General features: G+C 53.4%; 1 protein-coding gene across 1 annotated transcript; it reads right to left on the bottom strand.

Moving 5' to 3' along the window:
- Positions 1–6,646: 6,646 nt before the first annotated feature.
- LOC119923261 (neurturin-like) lies at positions 6,647–18,569 on the bottom strand. Its single transcript, XM_038742724.1, is given in 4 exon segments — positions 6,647–6,985; positions 6,988–7,100; positions 16,782–16,994; positions 18,476–18,569. Coding segments are annotated over 3 exon segments (636 nt in total). The 5' UTR covers positions 16,966–16,994; positions 18,476–18,569.
- Between the last annotated feature and the right edge of the window lie 364 nt (positions 18,570–18,933).

The following is an 18,933-nucleotide window of genomic DNA, read 5'->3' as shown; positions in this document are numbered from 1 at the left end:
CAGATGAGGGAACTGAGGCCCAGAGAAGTGAAGTGACTTGCCCAAAGTCACACAGCTGACAACTGGCAGAGCCGGAATTCGAACCCATGACCTCTGACTCCAAAGCTACCCCTGCTTTTAAGCGGGGCCAGAGAGACCCCCAGATTGAGGCTCTGTGTAGCCACTCCATCCTGCCTCCTTTTCATCCTCCACACTCACAGTGAAATGTTGTTATCCATGGTTCAGACTACATAACTTCCCACCTCCTTCAGCTTTTTCCTGCGAAACCTGTCCCCCCAGCCCAGTGACGGAACCCAGGACCTTCCTCGGGCCCCTTATCCCATCCTAAGGTCCACACTCTCCCCACCACATCTAGCCTGCCACGATGGCCATGTTCACCAGCCCCTTTGGAGCAGCATGGCTTGGTGGATAGAGCATGGGCCTGGGAATCAGAAGGATCTGGGTTCTAGTCCCAGCTCTGCCTCTTTTCTGCTGTGTGACCTTGAGCAAGTCATTCACTTCTCTGGGCTTCAGTTACCTACTCTGTAAAATGGGGATAATGACTAGGAGCCCCACCTGGGACATGGACTGTGTCCAACCTGATTGCCTTGGATCTACCCCAGTGCTTAGAACAGTACCTGGCACGTAGTCCCCTTACTGTAGGGGTTTCTTAAGGGTCAGTTCTTGGTCCCCTTCTGTTCTCTATCTATACTCACTCCCTTGGTGAACTCATTCGCTCCCACCACTTCAACTATCATCTCTACGCTGATGACACCCAAATCTACATCTCCGCCCCTGCTCTCTCTCCCTCCCCCGAGGCTTGTATCTCCTCCTGCCTTCAGGACATCTCCATCTGGATGTCTGTCCGCCATCTAAAACTCAATATCTCCAAGGCTGAACTCCTTATCTTCCCTCCCAAACCCTGCCCTCTCCCTGACTTTCCCATCACTGTTGACAGCACTACCATCCTTCCCGTCTCACAAGCCCGCCACCTTGGTGTCATCCTCGATTCTGCTCTCTCCTTCACTCCTCACATCCAACCGTCACCAAAAACCGCCGGTCTCACCTCCGCAACATCGCCAAGATCCCCCCTTTCCTCTCCATCGAAACCGCTACGCTACTGGTTCAATCTCTCATCCTATCCCGACTGGATTACTGCATCAGCCTCCTCTCTGATCTCCCATCCTCCTGTCTCTGTCCACTTCAATCTATACTTCACGCTGCTGCCCGGATCATCTCTGTGCAGAGACGCTCTGGGCATGTTACTCCCCTCCTCAAAAATCTCCAGTGGATACCAATCAATCTGCGCATCAGGCAGAAACTCCTCACCCTGGGCTTCAAGGCTCTCCATCACCTCGCCCCCTCCTACCTCACCTCCCTTCTCTCCTTCTACTGCCCAGCCCGCAACCTCCGCTCCTCCACCACTAATCTCCTCACTGTGCCTCGTTGTCACCCGTCCCGCCGTCGACCCCCGGCCCACGTCCTTTCCCTGGGCCTGGAATGCCCCCCCTCCGCACATCCGCCAAGCTAGCTCTCTTCCTCCCTTCAAAGCCCTACTGAGAGCTCACCTCCTCCAGGAGGCCTTCCCAGACTGAGCCCCCTCCTTCCTCTACCCCTCCCCATCCCCCCACCCTACCTCCTTCCCCTCCCCACAACGCCTGTATACATGTTTGTACACACTTATTGCTCTATTTTACTTGTACATATTTACTATTCTATTTATTTTATTTTGTTAATATGTTTTGTTTTGTTGCCTGTCTCCTCCTTCTAGACTGTGAACATGCTGTTGAGTAGGGACAGTCTCTATATGTTGCCAACTTGTACTTCCCAAGCGCTTAGTACAGTGCCCTGTACACAGTAAGCGCTCAATAAATACGATTGAATGAATGAATGAATCCGCCAAACTAGCTCCCTTCCTCCTTTCAAAGCCCTACTGAGAGTTCACCTCCTCCAGGAGACCTTCCCTGACTGAGCCCCCCATTTTTTCCTCTCCTCCTCCTCCCCTCCCCATCGCCCCCTCCCTCCCTCTGCCCTCCCCCCTCCCCCCCCACAGCACTTGTATATATTTGTACATATTTACTATTCTGTTTTATTTGTACATATTTACTATATTTTATTAATGGTGTGTATATAGCTACAATTCTATGTATTCTGATGGTATTGACACCTATCTACTTGTTTTGTTTTCTTTTTCTTTCTCCCCCTTCTGGACTGTGAGCCCGTTGTTGGGTAGGGACCGTCTCTATATGTTGCCGATTTGTACTTCCCAAGCGCTTAGTACAGTGCTGTACACACGGTAAGTGCTCAATAAATACGATTCCATGAGTGAATGAATAAATACGATTGAATGAATGAATGAATAGTAAGCACTTAACAAATACCATTAAAAAAAAAATCTGCCCCGGGTCCAAATCAAACATACCTTGATCTCCCTTTGCGACGATGAATTATCTGTGGGTCACCTTCTAGATCAGGTCTTACTCCTAGGCAGCACCCCCCCCGCCCCCGCCATCAACAGAACTGTGCCCACCCAATGCCAGGTAGGGCCGGGGAAGCACCATGTGAGGGGGTGGAGGGGGTACTAGTGGAGGAAGATGGGGAGGAGGGCAAGGATCTGGATTCTGTTGTTCCTTGGGTGCAGGCAGAGAGCCGACAGTGGCAAGAGTGTAACTTGGGTTGTTTCAGGGGCTCCCAGCCACAGTCATACCCAGGAATGTAAACTCCAGCTCCGGCCCCGGCCCCTTCACCGCGATCACTGTGGACGAAGTGCATGTAGCACCCGGTTCCCAACCCCACCCATAAATGACTCCACAGTCCATCCGGCTCAGAGTCCTGTCTCCGACCTCAGCACCCAGACACTAGGAGAGCGGTGATTCATTCAATCGTATTTATTGAGCGCTTTCTGTGTGTAGAGCACTGTACTAAAAGGTGATCTCCTCAGGTTCCTCTCCTGGATTCCCCCCCCACACCCCCAGCTGGGGATCGATCATCCACCACCCGTGATCTCTCCAACCACTTCTTGAACCTATTGAGAGTTCGGCCTTCCTGTGGGAACAAATTCCACCGGTTTCCCCTCCTCCCCACTCGGGGGGGAAGAAGTATTTCTTTTCATTTGTTTCGAACCTGCCAGTTTTGCAATTCAACGGGTGCCCCTTCAACCTGGTGGTAGGATATTTGGGGGAATCAATTCCCCTTTTTTTTCACTTTGCTTTGCTCCCGTTCACTGAGGACTTGCAAAGAGCCAGGTTGTTTTCAGGGAGGTGTCTGACTGGCAGGGCAGGGAGTAGGGTCAGGGAGTATTGGGAGCTCAGAACTGCAATCCCATCCTAGGCCAAAGCCTTTTTGTAGCTAGCCCGGCCCCAAGGTTAGATGAACCAGAAGCAGCGTGGCTCAATGGAAAGAGCCCGGGCTTTGGAGTCAGAGTTCATGGGTTCAAATCCCGGCTCTGCCAATTGTCAGCTGTGTGACTTTGGGAAAGTCACTTCACTTCTCTGGGCCTCAGTTACCTCATCTGTAAAATAGGGATTAAGACTGTGAGCCCCCCATGGGACAACCTGCTCACCTTGTAACCTCCCCAGCGCTTAGAACAGTGCTTTGCACATAGTAAGCGCTTAATAAATGCCATCATTATTATTATCATTATTAATCCATCAATCAATGGCATTTATTGAGCGCTTACTATGTGCAGAGCACTGTACTAAGCACTTGGGAGAGTACAGTAACACACAGAGTTGGTAGAAACGTTCCCTGCCCATCAGGAGCTTACAGTCGAGAGGAGGAGACAGACATCAAAATAAGTTACGGTTACGTACATAAGTGCTGTGAGGCTGAATTTGAAGTGCTTAAAGGAAACAGATTCAAGTGCAAGAGTGATGCAGAAGGGAGAGGAAGTAGGGAAAATGAGGACTTGGATGAAGTTTCAGGAAAGCAGCAGCATGGTCCACTGGGAAGAGTTCTCACCCCGGCTCTGTCACTGGCCTGCTGTGTGAGCTCAGGCATGTCGCTTAACCTCTCTGGTCCTCCATTTCCACATCGGTGAAATGGGCATAGCAGACTCTCCCTACCGCAAAGAGTTATGGTGAGGGGAGAATGAGAAGTGAAATGACTTCGGAAGCAGCGTGGCTCAGTGGAAAGAGCCCGGGCTTTGGAGTCAGAGGTCGTGGGTTCAAATCCTGGCTCTGCCAATTGTCAGCTGTGTGACTTTGGGCAAGTCACTTAACTTCTCTGTGCCTCGGTTACCTCATCTGTAAAATGGGGATTAAGACTGTGAGCCCCCTGTGGGACAACCCAATTGCCATGTAACCTCCCCAGTGCTAAGAATAGTGCTTTGCACATAGTAAGTGCTTAATAAATGCCATCATTATTATTATTATTCGGAATTCCACTTTTACTCCATTCATTCATTCAATCGTATTTATTGAGCACTGTGTGCAGAGCACTGTACTAAGCACTTGGGCAGTACAAGTCGGCAACATATAGAGACGGTCCCTACCCAACAACGGGCTCGCTATTGTAGTGTTGCTTAGTGCAGTGCTCAATAAATATCACCGAATGATTGACTGATTGATTGAGTCTACAAAACGCTCTACAAATGGAAAGAATTGTTATGTAGGGCCCCCTGCCTTTCCATCTGGCTGGGGGGAAGCCCCATCGCATCCTCCCTCCTCCCCACCTCAGGTCTTCTTTCTCCACATTCTGGCTTGGGTTTGAAGAGCGCGTGGACTCCAGATACAGGGAACCCGAGCCTTGCCGAGCCGGAGGAAGCCGGGGGGAGGGCCAAGAGCGCCAGCCGTCCGGATGAGCCGCTTTCCTGAACAGCAAGAGGGGCTGGCAGAGAACTGGGTGGCATCGGGGGTGGAGTCTAAACACAGCCGATTTTGATTTTTTTTTTCCCCATCACCACACCCCTGGACATCTTCTTGGTTTCGGGAACTCCAGCCCACCCACCCAAGTTCTTCCAGACCCCACAGACAAACAAGTCCCAGTTGGAGTCTGCGCTCTGGGCTGAGGGAGATTCTTCCAGAGTCCCTCAAGGGGAGGGTTTGGTGTGGTGGGGGCAGGGAGGGGTGCAGAGTATTTTTAGATGGTACAGAGAGAGCCGATCTGTTTAGACAAAGGCTGAGGGCCGCCCACCCTCCAGGCGGGCCCAGGCCCCCCGGGGCCAACTCAGCAGCAACAGGCAGCAATGCTCAGCCCTGGGTGGTGGCGGGGGGAGTTGAGAGGTCGAGGGACCTTCAGTCACCAACTGGCTCGGTGCAGCTGCCTGGGAGGGAAGGAGAGGAAGAGAGAGCATCTTGCTGTGGGCACCCTCCTAAAGAGGGTACCCCCCCTGCCCTGCCAGTCATCTGGACGAGGCAGGGGATGGGGCATGGTGGGGGGCAGCAATCCATCTTTGGTGACAGCCAGGGACTCTCCTGGCCTGGCCTGGATGATGCTCAAGGGAATCAGACCAAGGGAAGCAGGGCCTGAGGAGAGGGGAGGGTCCCAGTAGGGTGTGGGGGCCTGAGCCGCTGGATGAGCTTGGACCCGGTGCTTTCTCCTCCCCTCAGACCCACCTAGGAGTAATGCCCCCTGCCTTCGGCCCTCCGTACCTGGCCCAGTTTACAGTTGGCGCACAAGACATTGACCATTTCCCAGAGGGTTGCTCTGGCTGGGCTACTGGGGTAGGAGAAAGGGATCCTTGGGAGAGAGAATTCTGCTGTGGGAAGAACAGGGTGAATCCAGCAGACCTTCCCAGAGGCAGGGGCTTGGCCACAAGCCACATGGGCCACGGGCCACACGGGCCACAAAGAGGCAAGAGAGGGAAAAGAGGAGGGGAATAGAAGGAGGTGGAGAATGAGGAGGAGGAGGAAAATGAGCAGAGGGGGGAAGGGAGTTCCCAGCGTGCTAGCTCAACTCAGAGGCTGGCCCTCTGTGTCTGGAGACTTGGGGAGCAGGGGTAGACTGGGCAGCAGTTGGGGTGGTAAGGGTGGGGGGCCGACAGCTCCCTCTTCCCTGTCCCAAATCACCCAAACGAGCACCCCTTCAGGACGCATCAGAGTCTCCAGATGGACACGGCAGGGTCCCGGAAAGCTCCATCAATATTTTATATAGATATAGATATAGCTAGATTCACATATATAGAATATCATTTCCTGTACATTTTCAGACAGTGGCTATACGGTGTGTGTACAATCCCATCCCACCCAACCGTGCGCCTAGGCTCCGGCCCCTGTAGAACCACCTCCTCCGGGGCCTGAGAGCCTACGGGCCCCACCCCTCCCCAGCCCGACAGACCGGCCGTCGGAACAGCACCGTCCGTCCTCCTCCTCCACCTCCTTCTTGGACGGCCCCGGCTACAGCCCTCCGGAAAGCAAGAGCGGAGCCACCCCCTTGCACACGAGCTTGCCGAGGGTCCCCGGCCTGGGGTGGGAGAGGAGGTAGCCTGGGAAGGCTTCGTGTAGGAGGCAGAGTCCTTGGCTTCCGATCGGCATGGCGTCTCGGCCCTCAAGGGCTCCCACCCAAGGGGAGAAAGCGGGTGGCGCTGGACCTGGGGGTCGGACGGAGGAAGGGAGCGGGAGCCCCGCCGGAGTCCAGCCATGCCCCTGAGGTAGATGACCCGGCGGCCCAAGAGCCGGGCAGGTTCGGCCCAACACCCCCAGAACTCCTTCGCCGCCCCCGGCCCATGTCACATGCAGCCGCACTCCTTGGCCGAGAGCTCGCTGACCGTGTGGTAGCGGTTCTTGGAGTCCAGGAAGGAGACGCCCCCGTTGTAGGCGAGGGGGCGGCAGCAGGGCTGGGCTCGCACCTTCTCCTTGCGCACCCGCCGCTGCTCCCGCAGCCGGCGCAACCCCAGGTCGTAGACGCGCACGGCCGTCTCGCACGTGCCGCTGCAGTAGCGGAAGAGGACCGTCTCATTCGACACGTAACCCAGCCCCAGCTCGTTCACGCTCACCTCCAGTTCCCGCAGCCCGCAGGGTTTGTGACGGGCCCGGGCCCGCTTCCGCCGCGCCCCGGCCCGGCCCAGCCCGGGAGGGGCAGCTCGTGCCTGCCGGAGTTCATGGTCGGGCTGTAGCGCTCCACCAGCGTGGCGACGAGTTCACGGATCTCGCCCTCGGTGTAGCTCTCGAACAGAGCTCGGTCTGCAGGGGGAAAACGGGGGGCGAGGTGGGCGGTCAGTGCGGTGGGGCGTCTGGGGCGGAAGAGACCTCGGAGGGATCGGGACTCGGCCTCTCCTCCTCTGCTGACCGCACAACCAGCCCGACCTCACCATCGTCGCCAACTGGCCAGTGATGTCAGGCAGCTCACCCCGGCATCGGGAATAAATACTTCGTGGGGTCTCCATCCCAGCCTGCTTCCCTAGCTGCCCTCTTTGCCCACCCCACCCCGCTTCCTTGGTTCGTGGTCTCCTCTCTTCCCAAGCGCACTTCACTGTCCCTCGCTCTCCATCCTCTGGCCCACTGCTCCTATCTCCCCCAACTCAGAACTCCCTCCCCTCTGGGCCTCACCAAACCATAGCCTCCTCCAAATTCAAAGCCCTCTGAAAAACCTCTCCCAACAAGTCCTCTTGATAAATACCAATCAATCAATACTATTTATTTGGCGCCCCCCTCCCCCTCCTTGTTCTAATCACTCCATCAGCCACTCAGCACACAATTACGGATTTTTTGTTTTGATTTATTGACACGTGTCGATTTTGTGCGTGTGTGTGTGTGTAGCCTCTCACTCTGTGGCATATTCGTCGCTTGGTATGCCCCCCACATTAGACACTGAAGCAGTAGCGTGGCTCAGTGGAAAGAGCCCGGGCTCGGGAGTCAGAGGTCATGGGTTCAAATCCCTGCTCTGCCAATTGTCAGCTGTGTGACTTTGGGCAAGTCACTTCACTTCTCTGTGCCTGAGTTACCTCATCCGTAAAATGGGGTTTAAGATTGTGAGCCCCACGTGGGACAACCTGATCACCTTTTATCCCCCGGGCGCTTAGAACAGTGCTTTGCACATAGGAAGTGCTTAACAAATACCAAAAACCATCATTAGTGGAAAGAGCACAGAGCCGGAACTCAGGGGATCTGGGTGCTAATACTGCCTCTTCCATTAGCATGTTGTAATGACCTTGGGCAAATAACTTCACCTCTCTGGGCCTCGGTTTCCTCATCTGCAAAATGGGAATTGAATACCTGTTCTCCCTCCCCCTACTTAGACTGGGAGCTCCGGATGGAACACAACCTAGCACGGTGCTTGGCACCGTGGCAAAGTGTTTAACAAAAGCCACTATTATCATTATAAGGTTCAAGAGCAAGGATCACACATTTTACTCCTTCTGAATGTCCCCTAAGAGCCCAGTTCAGTGGTCTAAATACAGCAGGACCCAGATAAAGTGCTCTGTATGCAGTAGCACTAAATCAACATTGGAGATATTCAGGACCGCCCCTACAGTTTGGGTGGGGTGTGGTGGGGGGAGGGAACAGATGCAGGGCCTGGGCAATTGAGGCTGTGAGGGCCCTGTTGACTGGGGGGAGAGTTTAAAGGATGAAATTTCCGCACTTTAATCTCCACGCAACACACACTCCTTTTTCCCCGGCCTCGGTAGTGACGCTATTGCTGCAAATGCCCAGCACTTTCAAGAGAACCAAGCTCTGGACAGTTGCTGCTGGGCCGGGCGGCAGAGGGAGGTGGCGGCATCAAGGGGATGCTGGGACTTGGGCGCGAGCCTGCGACCGCTCTGACCCACCCTTCATCATCCCTCAGTCCGGCTCACTGGGAAGGGCAGGGCCCCTAAAACCTGGGGCCCCAGGGCAAGGGCCCCAGTTGGCTCACCCTTCAGGACAACCTGCTGGTACGGATCCCATTACAGTTACTGATTTTCATCCCACAACTTGGGCTGACCTTGGGCAGCCACAGAGGCCTGGTTCCCCAGTCGGGGTTTTCCAGATGCCAAACTCTCCCCAGCCCTGAGCCCCACCACTCTCCAGACAGGCCCAACCCCACCCCCTCCGATCTGTGGGGAAGGGGGTGGGGTGGAAGTGAGCTGATGACTCCCAGCTGTGGAGCACCACTCCGCTAACAGGTCAGGAGGATTTTCTTGCCACCTGCCCGCCCGAGACACTTTATTTACAGAGAGTGGTGCGGCTTCTCTCTCCCACGGGCCTCCCGCGTGTCCCAGCCCAGAGCTCTGTGATCACTTTCACGGCTGTTGTGTCTGTGGGGCCAGCGAGATTCCAGATGTTTCACATCTGGTTCCAGCGGTCGACCATCAAGGACACTCATCGGCCTCAGTACCCCGGGGGGCTGGGAGGCCTGGGGCTCTCTCCCAGATTGGCTTCAGTCTCAGGGCGCACTATCAGAGGGGGTTACAGGATAGCAGTGACTGAAAATGTAAAAGCCCCACCAGAGTTGGAAGCGATGATGCCATGTTCACAGGGATTGGGGAGGGGAATGCAAAGGCTCTGGAGCACAGCGGTGGGGTCACGAGCCATCCTGGAGAGATTCATTTGTCTGACTCCCCCATTAGAGTGTAAGCTGCTTGTGAGCAGGGAATGTGTCATTTGCTGGCTTTGTACTTCACAAGAACCCAGTACAGTGAATTGCACACAGTAGATGCTCAATAAGTGTCATTACTACTACTGATGTTCTAGGTTCATGTAAGTATGGGTTTGGGCGGATTCAGGTCACCTTCTGATTGGCTATCATCGCATTATGCTGTGGGCCTCAGGGCAGCCAATATCTGCAGCCGGCCATAGGGGCAAGGTCAGTATAGATCATGGAATGCACAGGCTATAAGGCGGGGGGGCAAGAAAGGAAAGGATACTCAGGAGTACTGTGGAAGCCAGTATGGGGTCACTGGCCAAAACCCTTTTGGGCTGAGAGTTGGGAGACCCAGGCTCTGCCCTTGATCTGCTGTGGGACTTTAGGCAAGTCACTGACCCTCTCCGTTCCTCTCTTCTCCAGTCTGCTCAAGGAAGGGCAACCCCACTTCCCAAGTGAAAAATTGACGGGGAAATTCCCCAGAAGCAAAACCACTTGAGGCTCTCAGGGAGTTTTCATTACCAAGCTGGTAACGACTACTTCTGAGTTGGACTCAACTTCTTGGAAAGAGACATTTGATTCTACATCCCCCCTGGAGCTTTCCTTTCTCCTTTCTTCATTCTCCTTTCCTTTCCTTTGTCTCTAGACTCCAGCTAATCAAAGGAAGGGAGAAGCTGGTACTTAGGGACTCCAAGAGGAGTAGACAGGCCACACAGACCAGGAGATTTCAAATCCTAAAGTAAAGCACAGGCCAACCTGGGCAGCATACACAGGCCCCCGCCTATCCGTGAAAAGATACAGCAGTATTTCTGACCACCTCCTCCCATAGGGGTCCAGGAGCAGCCAGAGGCAGGATGTGTCTGTGAAGACACTGTCTCAAGTGTAGCCCCTATTCATCATTCATCTCAACCCCCAGACCTACCATTTCAGCCCGGAAGCCTGGAGGCAGTCCTGACTCTTTTCTAATTCCCCTGAGGACCACGGGCAGAGAGACACACTGGGTCCTGGGTTTGGATGAGGGTTCAGCCTCTTTAGGTTAAGCATTTGGACAATGGAGGGAGGCAGAGGGCAAGGGGTGTTTGCTGAGGGGTGGGAGTCTGTCCCAAGCCAGGTTGGGGAACTGGGGTTGGGGCCGGGGGTGGAGGGGAAGGGGGCTGGTGGCCTTCCCCCAACATCTTCAACCAGCAGGGAAATCCGTTCTTACAGAAAGCCAAACCAAATAGATATGAAAATTCGAGGGGTTTGGTTAAATCCATCAAGTGGTCCATAATGGGTCCCTAATGGGAATGTTAGGGTTGAGGAGAAAGTCGGGGGTGTGGGATGACCCATCCTTAACCATAGAGATGGGGGCAGAGATGAGAGGTCCAGGCAGACTACAACTAAACAGTCCCTCTGAGCATCCTGGTGCTGCTTTCAGGATGGACCCTGGGGCAGGGGAGGGGAGCCTGAGTAGGGAATGGCAGCTTTTATGTTCTCAGGCCTCAGAGTTCACTTTTACTAGGTAATTAAGTTCAGCGCAGCTCCCCTAGGGCAGGAGCCAAGGGATTAGAAGACCAGGGAGCGGGGATAAGGGGAGTTGGAGACCAGGTGACTGCTGGGAAACTCTGCTTTCATGATTTAAGAAGTGACAGGGAGGAAATCCTGGGATTACATTTTTCCTGGAAGGCTCACCTGGATTTCAGAGCAAAGGAAAAATGTGCCCAGGGGGCAGAGGAATCCGGGGAGGGGTCAAAACCTCGCGGACCCACCCAGCATCAGCACAACTCCCTGCCCGTGGGGCCGGAACCCATCTTCTGCCTGGTGTGCGGAGCTCTCTAGGACCCACAGGGCGCAAGCCTGGATGATAGAAGTTCTCTGGCACCAACTCTCTCCATCTCCATTATGAGAAGCAGCATGGCTCAGTGGAAAGAGCCCAGCCTTTGGAGTCAGAGGTCATGGGTTCAAACCCCTGCTCTGCCAATTGTCAGCTGTGTGACTTTGGGCAATTCACTTAATAATAATGATAATAATAATGGTATTTGTTAAGCGCTTACTATATATAAAGCACTGTTCTAAGCGCCGGGCCTCAGTTCCCTCATCTGTAAAATGGGGATGAAGACTGCGAGCCCACCGTGGGACAACCTGATCACTTTGTAACCTCCCCAGCGCTTAGAACAGTGCTTTGCACATAATGCGCTTAATAAATGCTATTATTATTATTATCTCCCTTTTTCTGGCTTTCTCCATCTCTCTGTCTTCAACACTCCGTGCTTTTCCTCTGTTCCTCTCTTCATGCCTCTATACCTGGTTCACCTTCATCTTTCTTGTCTCCCTCCCTGCTTCTAACCCTGACTCCCCCCTCTCTGCCTCTACTTCCCTGTCTTCATACTCTCCCAAAGGCTTAGTACAGTCCTCGAGACTGTGAGCTCATTGTGGGTAGGGAGTGTCACTGTTTATTGTTGTATTCTACTTTCCCAAGAGCTTAGTACAGTGCCCTGCACACAGTAAGCGCTTAATAAATACAACTGAATGAATGAATGAAAGCTCTGCACACAGCAAATGCTCAATAAATGTGATTGATTGATTTATAAGTAGCTGTACCTCTGTTTCTTCCTAGCTTTTCTCTCCCTCTCTCCCTGCCCACTTCTTCCTGCCTCTTTTCCCCCTCTCCCTGTCTCCTTTTCCTCTCTCTCCCTCTTCTTTTCTCTCTCTTTCTCTCTCCTTTCCCTTCTGCCTCCAGGTTCTCTTTGGCTGTGACACTTTAAATGAGAGCGATGTCAAAAGCATTATGAGTGGGATTTAAAATCCCTTATTTAAACAGGCTGCAACCACTGCTGTAACCCAGGAGAGGGATGGGGGTGGGGAGGGGGAGACTTGGAAAAGGAGAGCGAAATCTCACTCAGACGAGGGATACTTGGCTCCTCTGCACACAGGAAGCTGGGAAGGGGCTGAATAGCAGGGGATCCCAAAAGGGAGGGGGCTCAATCAGCCCAGAGGCAGGGGAATGGATGAGATGACCTCTCCAGTTGATAAAATCCCTAATCCCTAATCTCTTCTAGACTATAAACTCATTGTGGGCAGGGATTGTCTCTCTCTATAGCTGAATCATACTTTCCTAGCGCTTAGTACACTGCCTGCACACAGTAAGCACTCAGTAAATACGATCGGATGAACGAATAATTACACTGACAATTCCTTTTCCGTTTTCCCTGGGGACATGCTCAGGCATGAGTTCCGTTGGGCTTCAGGTGTGCAGGCATGCAGAGTTTCAATTATAGATTTCCAGAGCTGGGGGGTTGGGGGTAGGTGTGCAGGAGGGAAAGCAGGAGGAGGGTTCTCCAGATGTCAAAGGGCATCCTGTCCTTCCCCCTGGCTCAGGGCAGACCTATCCCTCACAGGTGGGAGAATGTCTCTTGAAATCTGCCCCTGGGACATCAGTGGACGTGTTTCTTAAGTCCCTTAAAGGTGAGAAGATTTAAAAATATCAAACCATCAGATCCACTAGTGGGCTGGGCCCCTCTGGACACGTTTGTCTGGCCATGGGAAAGCAACAAGCTATCCCCCTCAACACTTTCATGGAATCATCCTATGACAGGGACATGTTCGTTGTTCCATCACTGTGGGCAGAGTCCTGGCCTGGAGGCTGGGGGCAGGGACAGAGGGAGGAGAGGCTGATAGGGGAGATGGGACAGACATTGTTGTGATCGAGTTTGTCTGATATCCATTTTGTTTTCCCATCCCTTCCTCCCATCCCTTTGTACACCCTTCTTCACGGAAGAAGAATGCCCGCAAAAACTTCCCGCCACAAAACCTGCCTAACCAAGGCCTCCCCCACCCTGACCTGCCTGACAAAAGCCATCCCTGTTGTCCACTAGCGGACTTGACATGATTGACTCCATTTTGTGCAGGCTGAGAGAACAATTCCTTTTTGTATTGTCTGCAACAGATGTCTTCAAGGCCATTAAACAAGTAACACTTATCTATGTAAGGTCCTATGTCAGATGACATCCTGACAAGACAGTGACAACAGAAGATAACAGAATTTACACACCTATCTATACAAGGCCATATGGCAGATAACAACAACCTTTACAAGGCAGTAAAAACAGAGAATTTACAGCATCCTGTTGGTCCTAATTGGATTCCTGAAATTCCTAAATGCTCCCTCCCATGTTGCTGTAACTGAATAAAAGACGCAGTGAGAATGGGATCAGGGCTGCTTGATCTGGGTCCCTGGCCCCTTGCAGCCGCGCGCGCTAATAAAATCCACTTCTAAATTTCTACTTGGGTCTCACTCGCTGATTCTCGGCACAACAACATAAAGTCACAAATGGACAAGTAGACATAAAGTGCCAATGACAGGGACAGAGAACTTAAAAGGAACAGAAGAGCGCAAATAGCTGAAACCCAAATATGGGGCAAAGTGTCAGCTATATACCTGAATGCAGGGGACACAGTGAGGGATCCAAATAATCAGAGTCAGGAAAGGTTCACGGAGGAGGGAGGGTTTGAGGAAAGGGAGAGAAGGAAGGAACTTGAGGACGAGGCAAGTAGAGGACACTCCAGATGGGAGGAAACGCAGTGAACACAATAATAATAATAATAATATTAATAATGGTATTTGTAAAGCACTTACTATGTGCCAAGCACTGTTCTAAGCACTGGGGCAGATACAAGGTGATCAGGTTGTCCCACATGGGGTTCACAGTATTAATCCTCATTTTACAGATGAGGTAACTGAGGCACAGAGAATTTAAGTGGCTTGCCCAAGGTCACACAGCAGACAAGTAGCAGAGGTGGGATTAGAACCCAAGCCCTCTGATTCCCAAGCCCACGTTCTTTCCACTAAGCCACACACAATAGCTCAAATGCAGAGGACAAGAAGGAGGATTTGTCTGTCTGTCTCCCCTAGCCCAAGTTTTCCCCGAGGACACGGGCTGTGTCTTTCTTGCCCGGCTGGTCTCCTTCTGTAGGCCCAAAAGTCTAAGCCACTTATTTTTTCCAACCCTGCCAGAGGACTGGGTGGAGTCCCCTTGACCTGAGCAGTGGCTGGCACTGGGGAAGTGGGGCGAGGGAAACAGCATCCAGGTAGCATGGCCCCGCTGGCGAGACGGCCAGACCCAGGCAACTAATGCTTACAGAACTTAAGGGTTGATACAGCAGCGTTGGTGGAAGTGTCAGCTTTCAGCAGAAAGGATACCTGCTAGACATCAGGAAGACTTGCCTAGCAGGGAGGGGCTGCCGATCCCTGGAATAGGTTAGGGAAAGTGTCTTCCCTAGAAATCTCTGTCCCTTGGCCCTGCCCCTAAATTGGGCAACGACCAATCTGGTTTGGAGGCAGGAGGATGGGAGACGTGACCTCTGGAGCCTCCACACTATTTCGGTAGGTTCTTAGGCTTCCAGACTCCACAGGGACTGTAAACTCCCTAATGGTACATTTCCATCCAGCCACACACACACCCGCTAAATGACTTGCGGACCCCTCTCCGGGAAGCCCAGGTAATTAGAGGGCGGGGTGCCTGGCTGGAGCTGGACGCTCAAGGGAAACCTCTGCGTGGCTCTGCGGGTCAGATGAGCGCTCCCTGGCCCCTTCTCTGCCCTCTGTGACCCATCCGTGGCTCCCCTTCCTGTTCACACCCTCCTCCAGCTGGGTAAACAGCCGACTCTGGCTTAGCTTCCACAGAGACCCAGGTCGACCCAGGGGAGGACCCCTCTGGAGGACGTCCCGTCTGGGCCGGAGCGGGTTCGGCCGGGAGGCTCGTGGCTTCTGCTCGGGCACGTGGTTTCCAGATGGGCTACTCACCTTGCAAAGACCAGAGGCTGGATTGGACTTGGGCACAGGCCGCAGCCACACAGCACAGGTGAGGCAGCGAAGGGCCCAGCTTGGGAGGTGGGAGGGGGAGGAGGAGCTGGGGGCCCTGGACGATTGCATCCCCCAACTGTAAATCCCAGGCTGGGCTCCTGAGAGAAGCAGATGGCAACAGCAGCCAGCCAGTCAGTTAGCCCAGGGCGGTCAGGGCAACCAATTCCCTGATGACTCCCAGCCCCATCAGCAGGTATCGGTGACAGCCAGCCAGCCAGCCCTGGTTATGGGGACTCTGCCTCCTGACGGCATTCAGTGGATTCTGATCTCAACTGAATACACTGAGCAATCAGGCTGGGGACAGGATGTTCAAAGATTTTCCTCAACTCTTATGTCCCATTTCAGTACAACCCCACAGGTAGTGCCTAGCCTCCATCCCCAATTCAGGAACATCTAGCATATGGCAAGGTCAGGACCTGCCCCCACCGCCTCCCCCTTGGCAGGGCTCTGGACCGAAGTGTGGGATTCCTGCTCTCCCTTCCCTTTATGGGACCAAGAGCCCCTGGGCCCGTGGGCTGGATTCCCGGGAGGGGGTCTGGGGCCGGGGGACCAGGAGCCAGAGAGAGTGAGTTTATTTGTGTTCAGTTGATTCTCTGGTGCAGTTGGCGGCATGGTGACTGCCAGAAGACTGGACGTTACCCAGGGTTGTGGGGAGGAGGTTATATATTTCACATTTTGACTTCATTTGGGATCTGCACTGAGCGACAGGGAAACCTGGCCTATGTGCCCTTCAGAGCTCCCTGGGCTTTATGCAGGGGGAGCAGCAAGGCCTTCTCAGAGCGATGGATGAGGCCCTCTCCCTCATCCCCCTGCTTAGCAGGCGGGGGGAGTGGGAGCCCAGGGCGGGGTTGCCCGTTACCACCACTACTTCCGCTACCCCTGCTCAGGCTTTCCCTCCCTGGGCAGAGGCAGATAACTCTGTCCTGGTGGGGGCTGGAGAATGAAAATAATAATAATAATAAGAAGAATATTTGTTAAGTGCTTACTATGAACCCAGCACAATACTAAACGCTGGGGTAGGGACAAGATGAACAGGTCCCACATAGGCTCACACTCTAAGTAGGAGAGAGAACAGGCATAGAATCCCCATTTTGCAGATGAGCGAACTGAGGCACAGAGAAGTTAAGTGACTTGCCCAAGGTCACACAGCAGACAAGTGGCAGAGCTGGGATTAGAACCCAGGTCCTCTGACTTCCGGGATCATGCTCTTTCGGGCGGGGCATGAACGGGAATCCAGGACTGGCAGCGGGTCGGGCATCCGCACCGGACGCGGGAACGTATAGGTGCAGTGACAGGGAAAGGGAAGTCATGGTCGCCAGCTCTCTGACGCCCAGTGTTCCACCCCCTACCTCCCCAGGGGTCAGGCAGGGGTCGGAGGGCTACGCTGGAGCAGGCCTGGATGTCCCTCAGGGGCGGACAGGCCCCAGCTGCAGGGAAGGAGGCCCCCTGGGGTTCTTACACTGAGAGATCAGGGGTCTCCAGTGGTCCAGGGCCCGGGGGGATCTGCGGATGCCTCCCCGGTTGGCGGGAGGCCGAGCGGAGCTGAGTTGTCGGCCAGTGCGAAATGTGTCTCTACACACCCAGACGGACAGCATGGAGCTGCAGATCATGGAGAAGACAGCTGTCAACTTCCATAGCTTCATCTTAGAGCGGGCTGCTCAGGACATCGAATCTGCAAAGACAGACAAAGTAGACATCCTTACAGGGCTGCCCCCTTTCCCACCCCCCACGGGCGGGGGGCAGGACGGGGCTCCTTTTTACTTTAGGGGCGGCGGTGCTAGGCGGCAGGAGACATGCATTCTACTGCCTTCTCTGTGACTTTGGGCAAGCCCCTTAAACTCTGGGCCTCGGTTTTCTCACCTGGGAAGCAGGGAATTCACCCCTTCTCCTCTATTTAGGCATGGCCAATGAAGGCTTGGGCAGGGTGAGAGGGATTAGGTGGCCCAGCTGAAGCTCTCCTCACGGGCACCAGGATGAGGTGAAAATTTTGGTATCATCTTCATCATCGACATCACTGTCACTATTATAGCTACCGCTACTAATTAAGGACTTTGGTTTCTATGGCAACCTCCATCTCCAAAATCCTGGCACTCAATTGAACCAGAATTCGGATTCACGAGGGACAGAAAAGAGGGTTTGCAGGCTGCGTGAGGTGGCAGATCCCAGAGCTCAGTGCTCCCAGCAGTATGACTGGTCCCAGGCTTCTCTGCTCAGCCATTTCGTGGGGTTGAAGGAGAGCGGAGGAGCAGACACACTGGGGGTCCTTGGATTTCCGTCACTGTCCCCGCCCCTCCACCCCCTGCACCATCACCAGGGACCTGGGGCTTTGAAACCAGCCATCAGGATCCAGGATCACTTAGCGTGTTGGCGAGTTCCAGGGCAGAGTAGGGAGGGACCTCGAGAGCTCATCTGAGTCAGTCCCCTCCCTCCCTCCAACAAGATGAATAATTGAACCATCCAGGAGAGACGCAGCGACCACACTTTATCCAAGACCTCCACGGTCAGAGTCCCATCATCAAGGTTCCAAGACCGTTTCATGACGGTGTGACCGGCCAGATGTTAGGACCTCTGGGAAGCTCTCCCACCTCAATAAGCTTTGGGCATCAACCAAAGTTTTAGAGATAGTCATTCAAGAATTGCTGTGGAGGCACACACCCAAGAAGTCGTGCTAATGATTGAAAACTGCTTGGCCAAATCAACCAGGCATAATGGGATGAAGATCAGTCTAAAGAAGACTGAGGTGATGTACCAGCCTGCACCAGGGAAGCCATACACATGACCAAAAATTCATTTTGACAGCACAGAGCTAACCGCGGTCACAAAATTCTGTTACCTAGGCAACACGCCGACCAACGATGCCACAGTAGACACGTAAGTAGAAAAATGAATCAAGATAACCAGAACTGTCAGACCGAGTGTAGCGACGGCCTAGTATCTGCTCCAGACCAAACCAAAGGTCGACAGAGCTGTAGTGCAATCCCACCGTCTCCTCGGCTGTAAGACCTGGACAACACACAGACATCGCATCCGGCCCCTTGAGCTGTTCCACCAGCGTCTTCTACGGGCTACACTCGGCAACAAATGGCAAGACAGCATCACAGACAATGAAGTTTCCAAACAAAGTCAGTCTCTTGGCGTTGCAGCCATGCTTACCTCAACAAAGCTCCGCTGGGTGGGACATGGGAGGACAATGAGCAACAGCAGGATACCCAAACAGCTGCTGGATGGAGAGCTGATATTGGGAAACTGAAAGCAAGGAGGGCAGAGGAAATGATTTTAAAGGACCTGGTAAAACTATCGATCAATCAATCAATCAATCGTATTTATTGAGCGCTTACTATGTGCAGAGCACTGTACTAAGCGCTTGGGAAGTACAAACTGGCAACACATAGAGGCAGTCCCTACCCAACAGTGGGCTCACAGTCTAAAAGGGGGAGACAGAGAACAGAACCAAACATACCAACAAAATAAAATAAATAGGATAGAAATGTACAAGTAAAATAAATAAATAAATAAATAAATAGAGTAATAAATATGTACAACCATATATACATATATACAGGTGCTGTGGGGAAGAGAAGGAGGTAAGATGGGGGGATGGAGAGGGGGAC

This window comes from Tachyglossus aculeatus, unplaced genomic scaffold (genome assembly GCF_015852505.1).
Source record: "Tachyglossus aculeatus isolate mTacAcu1 unplaced genomic scaffold, mTacAcu1.pri scaffold_164_arrow_ctg1, whole genome shotgun sequence".
Lineage (NCBI taxonomy): Eukaryota > Metazoa > Chordata > Mammalia > Monotremata > Tachyglossidae > Tachyglossus > Tachyglossus aculeatus.
The sequence above is the reverse complement of the archived record's forward strand: the minus strand, read 5'-3'. Positions and strand labels throughout refer to the sequence as shown.